This window comes from Lycium ferocissimum, chromosome 9 (assembly GCF_029784015.1).
Source record: "Lycium ferocissimum isolate CSIRO_LF1 chromosome 9, AGI_CSIRO_Lferr_CH_V1, whole genome shotgun sequence".
In the NCBI taxonomy this organism is placed as follows: Eukaryota; Viridiplantae; Streptophyta; class Magnoliopsida; order Solanales; family Solanaceae; genus Lycium; species Lycium ferocissimum.
Genome location: NC_081350.1, coordinates 40,793,598 through 40,804,830, shown reverse-complemented (window position 1 = coordinate 40,804,830; position 11,233 = coordinate 40,793,598). Strand labels below are relative to the sequence as shown.

Sequence of the window (11,233 nt, the reverse complement as noted above, 5' to 3'; positions counted from 1 at the left end):
CACTGCTCTTTAATTTTTGGCCCTCAAATTGGTGGTCTTTAATTTTTGTCCTTCGCCTAATATCCCGAGGTTCTGGGTTCGAATTCCAGCTCAGTAAAAAAAAAAAAAAAAATCGCAAGGCATGCAAAACTCTACCTCAGGCAGAGTTGAGTAGAGTTTTGCATTCAAAACTCTGCCTGTGGCCTAATTTTGGCCCGAATAGGCCTAACTTTCCGATGAAACTCTGCCTTGCGTTTTTTTTTTTTTTTTTACTGAGTCAGGATTCGAATCCCAAACCTCATGGTATTAGGTGAAGGACAAAAATTAAAGACCACCAATTTGAGGGCCAATAATCGTAAAGAAGGACATCATGTATGTACTAGAATATAGGGCAAGGGCATCGAAAAAAACCGAATTACCGAATCGAACCGGCTAGTTCGGTATTTTGGTATTCGGCATATTTCGTTTTCGGTTCGGTTTAGGGAATAAAAGTATAAAATTCGGTATTTCGGTTGCGGTATTTATAATTATACTGCTCTAATTCTAGAAATACCGAATGAAATATACCCATAAAGCCTAAAGGCCCATTGTATTAAATTACTATAATAGGCTAGGCCTACCCATCACTCGTGCTCACTTTTCACATAAAATCAACCTAAAACCAACTGTAAATCCCTAATCGACCTAAATGTCGATGTGAACCCGTTACGGCCAACGAACTCACTCTGCTTGGCTCTTCGCTTCGGTTGACTAATAGGTCTTTCCCGATTGATATACATCTTCTTTAAAAGTGAATTATTTTTACTCACTAGGCTAAAGGGTGGCACAAAATATCAAAATAAAAATAAAAAAAAATAGCGTTTTTGAGTAGAACCTTTTTTCATTTTTAATTTAATTCTGTCCTATGTTAGTTTTTTTTTTTTAACTTGTTCTTGACAAGAGTGTTAATAGTCCATAATGAACATTAGAGTGAATTCTTTGATTACTTCCCCCCAAAGTTTGGTTGTTTGATCTTGTATTGACCCCCCTTGCGTTCCCCCGACCGACTTCGACTTCCTTATTACCGAATACGTCTCTCGGTCTAGAATTTCCATTTGAAAGATTAAATTATTTACTTTGTTTTTCTCATCACACTTCTCTACAACTTAATTTCTTCATCAATTCATTTTTCTCATCAAACCCATCATAAATTTCACCCCTCTTTATCAAAAATAAAAATAAAAAAACCTAATTTTGTTCTCTATCTTGAACCACGCCCCCACCCACTTGCTTTCCTCTTCTTCAATTCATTTTTTGAAAACCCCCCATTTTAACTACCCTATAGGTATTATATTTTCAAAGAGTATATTTTTCGGCTGCCGATTTTGATGGCGGGTTTGTTGATGGTTGCAAAATTTACGTGGTTCTTGCAATTTTGGATAGTTTGATGGTGGTGATGTGATTCCGGTGGTGAATTTTGAATTTATGGTGGTAAAATTATTTTCTGCGTATTAACTTTTAAATTAATGGTTAGGCATGGAATGCTTATGTCTTTTTCTCTTCTTTGGTGCCTTGAGAATACAAAATGGCATGTGTCACAATTTTGTTCACCGTATTTGGATCGAGGTGCTTCGATGGGTCGATTTGGATCTATGGTGGTTTTGGTTCTTTGGGTGTTGGTCGGCAAGTTTGTTCACCACCATTTCTCTCGGCGAGGTTGGCTTTTTTTTTTTTTTTTTTTGGAGAAGATAAGTATGATACTTGGCATCGCATGGAACGCGGTAACGACAAATTCACGAGAAATTTAGACTTTCGAGAGAGCTACGATTGATTAAAAAATTTGTGAATCTAGTAGTGGTGGTGGGATGAATTTGGTGGTGGGTGATTATATCCCATAATAGTGGTTGGTGGTTGCATTTTTTATGAATGTGAAGGAGAACAATTAAATGACATGGATTTAAAAAAAAAAAACAAATTTGGCGAGTTTATTGATGTGGCATTGACGTGGCGGCCTGACAAGGCGGGCGAGTGTATTACACCTTCCCATGTGCAGCTGGTTATAAATGTATGAGGGGTAAAATAATTCACTTTTAAGATGTTCGAGTGTGTATTAGATCACCGGTATAGTTTAAGTGTGACATTGACATTTTGGATATAGTTTAGGGTTGATTTGATGTATTTTGCCATATAATATATAAAGGGTTTAATATTTTTTTTAAAAGATGGGATGTTTACACCAATAGCCGATTAGATTTATAGTTTATTTTTTCTAATCGGTGTACATTGATTATTTTTTCTAGTCGGTATACACTGATTATGTATGATTATACAATAATTATAACATGATTATCATATATAATATATTTGACAGTTATTTTTAAATTAAGCGATTGGATGGACTGGTTAAGTCTTTGAAAAAGACGTAGGCGGCATGCTAGCAGTGACACAAGTCTATATTTGTACATGTACCATGGACTACACATTTGCATTCAATTTATAGCTAGTGTAGGTAGCTATATTATATTTTGAGTTTAAGTTATATATATTGTTAATACAAGAAATTTTGAATCATAAGTTATATATATTGTTAGTATAAGAAATTTTGAATCATACGGTTATTTAAAGGATATTTATAGGTGACTCGCCTTTAAATGTGATGTTTGTAATCTTGAAAATAATACATATTATTTTCTACGTGTAAAGGAGGATATTCATTGATAGGTCCTTCTAAATGTGAGATTTAAAAATTACCTACATCAAATAAAAGTGACAAGACGATATAAAATTTGTACTTAAACTCTATTATTATATTGGTTACCTCCATCATTTTCCTCTTAAGGCTAGCTGAAGTGATGGTAGTTCCTAATATATACTTATTTATTTATTTATTTATTTTTACTCAGTACACTTTTACCTCAACCAAAATGAGAATTCTATATGTGAGTAGTACTTCCCAAAACAATTGAAGATGACACTACATAAAACAACAACAGCAACATATCCAGTGTGATCTCACCGTGCGATTTGGCGAGAGTAGGATGTAAACAAAAGTCGTCATCCTTATCTTTGTGGGGCGGAGAGACTGTTTCCGAAAGAACTTTAAATTTTTAACTTACCAAAAAAAAATAGATTCTAAATTTAAAAAATTTGTATATGTTTAGTGAATTTCATAATACAAATACAAAGTTTAGCACAAATTTACTAAATAACTCCGGCCCTAGTCCCATGTACATGGATTAATATTTGCAACCAAGAAATGTTTGATGCCAGCTTGTTTGTAGAGAGAAAAAACTCTAGTGCTACACATCAAAATAAAATAAAAAATACTCCTATTATATTTCATGTAGAAAAGACAATAACAATACAATATGCATGGAAGAGTGATGAGAACCGCGTTGAAAACAAGAAAATTCCATTGCAGGATGCTGTAGTTTAGCTTGACCATATATAGTAATGAATGTCTTTCAAAAGCATGCTTCAAATTATTCAGAGGTATATTTGGATTTTTTACGGCATGCTTCAAATTATTGCAGAGAGTATATATAAACTAATTTGATAGTTTAGGGGTAAGTTTGGATCTTTTGTTTATTTACGTAGCTCTACTGAAGCATATATAATGAACATCTTTTGAAAGAGGGCCATATTCGAGATGAAAGATAATATAGGTAAACGAATCGTAAAATATATGAGATATTTTAGGGATAAAATTGGAATCTTTCACCTACTATATATCATAATTATGTAGTATCAAGCTTGTCAAAATCATTATATCACATATTTCTAATTGTCCGTCTATAAAAATCTCTCAATTAAACTGATTGAAAGGGAGAATAAACATTTCTTTACTATCCACCAAAATCTAGTATATTAGTAAAAGTCTTTTAAGCGATAGGTTTATGTTCAATTTGCATTATCTCTTTCCATTCCGTTCCAAAGCAATTCGTGATTTTTTTAGAATAGTGAAGGAAAAATCTTTTGCGTTGCACCCGATACTTCTATGTATGAAAAAGTCAAAAAGAAAAAGAAATGTCAACTCGTTCAAGCTGGTCACCAACCCAACTTCCCATTCCCATTTCAAAGCAATTCTTGATCTTTTTAGAGTTCTGAAAGACATCCATCTTTCGCCTGCGCCAACCCTCCTATATATGAAAAAATTTAAAAGAAAAGTCTACCGGTCCAAGTTGGTAACCAACCCAACTTTCGTTTCTTGTTTCAACACATTCTTAATCTTTTTAGAATTCTGAAAGACACCCTTCTTTCTCCTTATTGTGCCAAAACTTCTATATATGAAAAAATTTAACAGAAAAAGAAAAGGTCTACTAGTCCAAGCTGGTCACCAACCCAACTTCCCGTACCCGTTTCAACGTGATTCTTGATCTTTATAGAATTCTAAAAGACACCCATCTTTCGCTTTGCACCGACACTCCTATGTAAGAAAAAAGTTTAACAGAAAAAGAAAATGTCTACCGGTCCAGGCTGGACACAAACCCAACTCTCGGTTTCCATTTCAAAGCAATTCTTGATCTTTTTGGAATTAGAAGACACTCATCTTTCACCTTGCAGAAAACGTCTACGGGTCCAAGTTGGTCACGACCCAACTTCCCGTTCCCTATTTCAATGCAATTTTTTTATCTTTTTAGAGTTCTGAAAGACACTCATCTTTCGCCTTGCGCCGGACAATCCTATGTACCATTTCTTTCTTTTGTTAAAAACTCAACCGGCCCAAGCTGGTCACCGACCCAACCATTTTGTCACTTCAAACCAGTTTCTCAGATCTTCATCAATTCAATTCTCCTCAAAATCAATTCTCTCTCCCTCACACACACACTCACTGTACTTCTCTCTCTAAAACTCACTTAAAAAACAAAAAGAAAAGAAACTCTCTTTCTATTTCCAGATCAAGAACCCCTCAACCCCATCACATTTCTACATTTTTCTCTTTTCTCTCTACATATTCCAAAAATTTAATTATTTCTTTTAAAACAAAAAAAAGAAAAAGACAAGGAGAGAGAAAATTACATTTAATTCTCCTCAAAATCAACTCTCTCTCTCTCTCTTACACACACACTCACTGTACTTGTCTCTCTCCCTAAAACTCAAAGGAAAACAGAAAGAAAAAACCCCCCTTTCTATTTCCAGATCAAGAACCCCTCAAGTCTCAACCCCATCACATTTTCTACATTTGTTTTTTCTCTCTACATTCCCAAAAAAATTAATCTTTTTATAAAGAAATAAAGAAAAGGAGAGAGAAAATCAAAATCAATTCTCTCTCTCTCTCTCTCTCTCTCTCACACACACACACACACACACACACACACACACACACACTCCTCACTCACTCACTACTTCTCTGTCTAAAACTCACTGAAAAAAAGAAAAAGGAAAAAAACCCTCTTTCTATTTCCAGATCAAGAACCCCATCACATTTCTACATTTTCTTTTTTCTCTCTATACATTCCCCAAAAATATATATTTTTTTTAAAAAAATATAAAGAAAAGGAGAGAGAGAAAAGCATAGTTAGTATCACTGAGAAGTGAGAAACAGCTTTTTGTTTCCTTCAAAGAAAAATGAAGTTCTGAAAAGACAAAGTCTTAGTTCCATCTCTGCTAAAAATAGAAAGAGAATGCTTAATGGAATCTTTATCTTTCAAGGTTCATTCTTTATTTCAATAATTATACTTACTTACAGCTGTTTTTTCACAGTTTTTTAGTATATGCAAGTAGTTAAATCTTATTGTTTATTGAAAATGTGTGTCTTTGGTAGCTTATGTTTAGTCAAAGGGAGATAAGTTTTATTTTTAGGCATTTGAAATTCTTGGATGTGTTGATGTTTGTTGAGTGATTTAACTTTGATGGGGTGTTGATGATTTTTTAGGGGGAAGTAAAATTATGGGTTTTGAGTGGTTTGTGAAAAAGATTGAAACTTTGTGCTAAGATTTGCATTTTGAAAAGTCAATTGTTGACATTTCATTTCAAGGATGTGGATGTTTTTGGAAGTTTTTAACTTTTAAAGATTGAATTTTGAGGGGAAATAAATTGTGGGTCTGAAGTGTTTGTATGTAAATGTTGAACCTTTATTGAGATTTTTGCAATTTAAGAGTCAAGATTGGTATGTTATTTTAGAGCTTACATGTTTGATGGGGAAATAATATTGAAGGTTTTGAGTGGTTTATGAAAAAGATTGAACCTTTATACTGAGATTCACATTTGAAATGTCAATAGTTGACACTATTGACATTTCAGTTCAAGTGTGTGTATGTTTTTGGAAGTTTTAACTTAAATGGTCTTTAAAGATTGAATTTTGAGAGAAAATAAATTGTGGGTTTTTAGTGGTTTATGAAACAGGTTGAACCTTTATGCTGAGATTTGCATTTGAAAAGTCAATAGTTGACATTTCATTTTAAATATGTGGATGTTTTTGGAAGTTTTAACTTAATTGGATCTTAAATATTGAATTTTCAGTGAAAATAAATTGTTGGTCTTGAGTGTTGTATGAAAAGGTTGAACCTTTATTGAGATTTTTGCATTTCTTGGATGTGTTGATGTTGTTGAGAGATTTAACTTTGATGGGGTGTTGAGGATTTTTTTTAGGGGAAATAAAATTTTGGGTTTTGAGTGGTTTATGAAAAAGTTTGAACCTTTATGCTGAGATTTGCATTTGAGAAGTCAAATTGTTGACATTTCATTTCAAGTATTTGGATGTTTATTTGAAGTTTTAACTTAAATTGTATTAAAGACTGAATTTTGAGAGGAAATAAATTGTGGGTAGTGAGTGGGTTTATGAAAAAGATTGAACCTTTATGCTGAGATTTTCATTTTCAGAAGTCAATAGTTGACATTTCATTTTTAGGATGTGGATGTTTTCGGAGGTTTTAACTTAAATTGGTCTTAAAGATTGAGTTTTGAGAGGATATAAATTGTGGGTCTTGAGTGTCTGTATGTAAAGGTTGAACCTTTATGCTGAAATTTGCATTTGAGAAGGCAATAGTTGACACTTGACTTCAAGTATGTGGATGTTTTTGAAAGATCTAACTTAAATTGGTCATAAAGATGGAACTTTTAGGGGAAATAAATTGTGGGTCTTGAGTGTTTGTATGAAAATGTTGAACCTTTGTCGAGATTTTTGCAATTTGAGAGTCAAGATTAACTTAAATGGGTCTTAAAAGATTGAATTCTGAGTGGAAATAAATTGTGGGTCTTGAGTTTTTGTATGAAAAGGTTGAACCTTTATTGAGATTTTTGCAATTTGAGAGTCAATATTAACTTAAATGGGTCTTAAAGATTGAATTCTGAGTGGAAATAAATTTTGGGTCTCGATTGTTAGTATGAAAAGGTTGAACTGTTAGTATGAAAAGGTTGAACCTTTATTGAGATTTTTGCAATTTGAGAGTCAAGATCGACATGTCACCTTTACGACTAAGCTGACAGTGGTTGTTAGCTGCTATGTAATTCTGATTCTGGTGATTAATATAATGTTAGTTACCCGCCAAATAATAGTTAAAAAGTGTTTGTTGTTTCTTTCTTGGATTTGTGAAGGATGATTATCTAATACAAGTTTTGTGCTTCTGGGGTTGAAGGGTTATATAGAGTGATATTGAGTTTTCGATATGATTCTTGTTAGCACTCTTTGCGTTAGGTGCGATTTGTTCAGTTTTTGCACGGTTCTAGCAATTTGTGGTTTTGTTAGATCTTGAGTTTTGGATCTTCTGATTAGTAATTTGATGAAATTTGGGTGCTGCAGGCGGTGATAGATGTATGGAATTTTGAGGATTTGGAGGCCTTGAAGTTGAATTAGTTGACAGAAGCCGAGGGGAGTTGCTTTCGATGTCAGGAGCTTCAAGGGTAAGGTCAATGAATGTAGCTGATTCAGAAGCAAGGCCAGTTCTTGGACCTGCTGGAAATAAGGCACAAAGGTCACCCGGTTCAAGAAAATCCCTTTCGAAACCTACGAGAAAGGCAGTGAAGTCAAAAGAGGAAGTTGAGATGGAAGATAAAAATGGTCACCAACCATCCCCTTCGTTGCATTCTTTTGATGTTGTTCCTTCGATACTTAGGCGACAGGAGTCGTTGTATTCTAACCTGTCACTTAGTGCTTCGTGTTCTTCTGATGCTTCAACGGATTCATTTCACAGCAGTGCTTCAACTAGTAGGATATATAGAATGAATAGTATCTCAAGTAGAAGGAAGCAGTTGGCATCGAAGTCCAAAAGGATTGTTTCAGATGATATAACAAACTCTTCAATTGACAGTTTGCAAACGAAGAAAAGATGTTCCTGGGTGACACCTAATACAGGTGTGTTCTTGGTTGTTCTGTAATTAAATTTACAACATCCTGTTTTTGATTCTTTGATCTGCTTCTGATATTAATCTATTATACTGTACAAACTATAAACAATTATTCCCTCCGTTCCAATTTATGTGAAGGTGTTTGACTGGGCACGGAGTTTAAGAGAAATGAGAAGTTCGAAGTTAAATTGTTACTTCATATGAAAAGATGTCATTCTTTTTGGGACTGCCTAAAAAAGAGAGTGTCACATAAATTGGGAAGTGAGGATCACTGGAAGTTTAATCAAGAAATGCTTTAAATTAGAAGATTAATTACAGCCTGATAGCGATCTTTTCATGCTTTTCCTTACCATCATTTTTGGAGGAGTCCGAGAATGGGCTGAACCGTTAAGAGATGTTTGAAGAAGAAAACTATGGAATAAATAAAAGACTGAAATATCTTGATGATGTGAAGGATAGGTAGATATGATAAGATGATGCCAGGACTACAATAAGGAGCTTATTCTTTGAGTTTAAGATAAACTCCCTGGGCTGCACAATATACTAATTGGCTATAGTAAAATCATAGTATCTTCTGTTGAAATGTGGGACCATCTCATCAAAAAGCTTAAGCTTTTAGAGAGAGGACACTTTTATTTACTTAATTATATTCTCATCATCTTCTATCTTCAGTACTATTGGCATGGAGGCTATTATCACTTTCAATTATGCAGCTTCATTATTATGAGGGCTCTAGCCTATGTTTCTACTCTGTAGAATTACTCCAGCTGCTTCTATCTCGAAGCTCTATATCATTATTCTGATCATCGAGTTCTACCTTTTATTCTGCTTTTGTAAGCACTTTTGCATGCATATAATTCCTGTGCAAACCGCAGAATAAGCTGTCAGTGCATAAATTTATAAGAGTTGTTATATGCTTATCCAACAAGATAACTATTCCTCTATTTCATGTAGTTTGTTTTCAGTTTCACTTGTCCCGAAATTCGTTATCTTTTTGAGCTTCATTGTGAAAAATGGAAATGCGATTTGAAAAGCTGCAGAGAACCTTAAATATGTTTGGGAGTATAAAACTGAGGATCAAAATCCATGTTAAGCTATATATATATATATATATAATATGTTGATCTTGTAGTTTCTTATATTGTCTCTCCTTTTAACCAGATCCATCTTATGCTAATTTCCATGATGAAGAATGGGGAGTTCCAGTCCATGACGACAAGTAAGTCGCCAGGTTCTTGTCCTAAGCATTCTTACATGAAATACAGATTCTAATTCTTATTGAATCTTGCAGGAAACTATTCGAGCTCCTTGTCCTTTGCGGGGCATTGGCTGAACTGACATGGCCTTCCATTCTTTGCAAAAGGCATATATTCAGGTACTCTCTTTCGGATCAGTTCTTTGATTTAAAGGAATTTTCTCAAGGAAAGTGTCATTTCTTCACCTGGAAAAGCAGTTCATATTTTCCTTAGAAGATTTGATTTCAATTGTTAATGTTACTGGTGAAGAAAAGGGACTAAAACATTGTAGTTCTCGTCTGTTCTGGCATAGGGTAGTCTGCTATGTTTTGTCCTCCGAGTTCTTTTTCCGTTTTTTGCATTGCCCTACCTTCACTCTACCGAGTCTTCGATAACTTTAACAAATAAAAAATTTCGTCATGCAGAGAAGTATTTGCAGATTTTGATCCCATAGTAGTGGCCAAGTTGAACGAAAAGAAGACTTTAGCTCCTGGAAGTACAGCATGCTCACTATTATCTGAACTTAAACTGCGAGGCATCATTGAAAATGCTCGTCAAATGTTGAAGGTATACTTACTCTTTATTCAAATAGAAATAGTGGACACCTCCACCTTGATTCAATTTGTTTGTCATTTACTAATTGGTATAGGGTCCTATGGCTAACATCAAGTGTTTAGGATATAGACCTATATGAGTTTCAATTTATAGGCACTTACTCACCAAAATTTTTTTAAAAAAAAAAAAGGTCGGTGTGAATGTATGTTTTACCTACTTTGTGATCAATTCTTTCTGAAGCAAAATCATGATTTTATGGGGAGTCTCTTACTTCCGTGGACCACTCTAAATTCTTTTTACTTTTGTTAACAGTAGAGATATTCAATCATTTATTGGATTAGGTAGAGAAGTAAGTTAATGGTGGTCCTGGTGATAAGTCAGTTTGTTTTGATCTGTACTGACAACTGGCAAATTAACTCGAGGAAGTCTTACCTTAATATTTCTAAACTAGAAAATAGTGCCAGCTGGCGATACCTAGTAGTTCCTCCTCTTAATGCCAGTGTCACACTTTATGTTCTTCAGATTTCATCAAAGATGCCAAGCTGTCTGTCGGATCTTAAAAGCTGTGCCTTTTGGAGGATCGACGTGATGTGACGATATTTTTGGAGGTCAAATGCATAGCCAGTGTGTGGCTTAGGAGACATAGTTTTTTGAAACACTAGTTGGCATTAAAATTGATTACATGTAGTGTTGCTTTTATGTCAGGTTATAGATGAGTTTGGATCATTTGACAAGTATATCTGGAGCTTTGTGAACCACAAGCCTATAGTAAGCGGATTTAGATATCCTCGTCAGGTTCCAGTGAAGACATCGAAAGCGGATCTGATTAGCAAAGACCTAATAAGGAGAGGTTTTCGGGGCGTGGGACCAACTGTGGTCTACTCTTTCATGCAGGTTGCTGGTATTACAAACGACCATCTTCTTAGTTGCTTCAGATTTCACGACTGTGTGGAATCTGCTGAAGGTAAAGAGAAGGATTCAATCAAAGATGAAACTGAAGCAACACAAGCCAATGAAGCCATCGAAACAGAGATATGTAGATCGATCGATGATTTGAGTTTCTCCTCGTAGTGATTATCATCTTTGTGTTATTCGGTGATATAAAGACTTGTAACAACTGGTTAAATTCACATAGATTAGCTGCAAAACTGGTTGTGTACAGAAATGAGTCAATATCTATGAATCATAGAATTCTTAGA

The 11,233-nt window shown here is 34.4% G+C and overlaps 1 protein-coding gene across 1 annotated transcript; it reads left to right on the top strand.

The window, feature by feature from the left end:
- The first annotated feature begins 5,261 nt into the window (after positions 1–5,261).
- LOC132030798 (uncharacterized) lies at positions 5,262–11,233 on the top strand. Its single transcript, XM_059420548.1, has 6 exons — positions 5,262–5,610; positions 7,700–8,251; positions 9,406–9,463; positions 9,536–9,619; positions 9,905–10,046; positions 10,740–11,233. The coding sequence occupies exons 2-6, from the start codon at positions 7,783–7,785 to the stop codon at positions 11,103–11,105; spliced, it is 1,119 nt and encodes a 372-aa protein (XP_059276531.1). The 5' UTR covers positions 5,262–5,610; positions 7,700–7,782; the 3' UTR covers positions 11,106–11,233.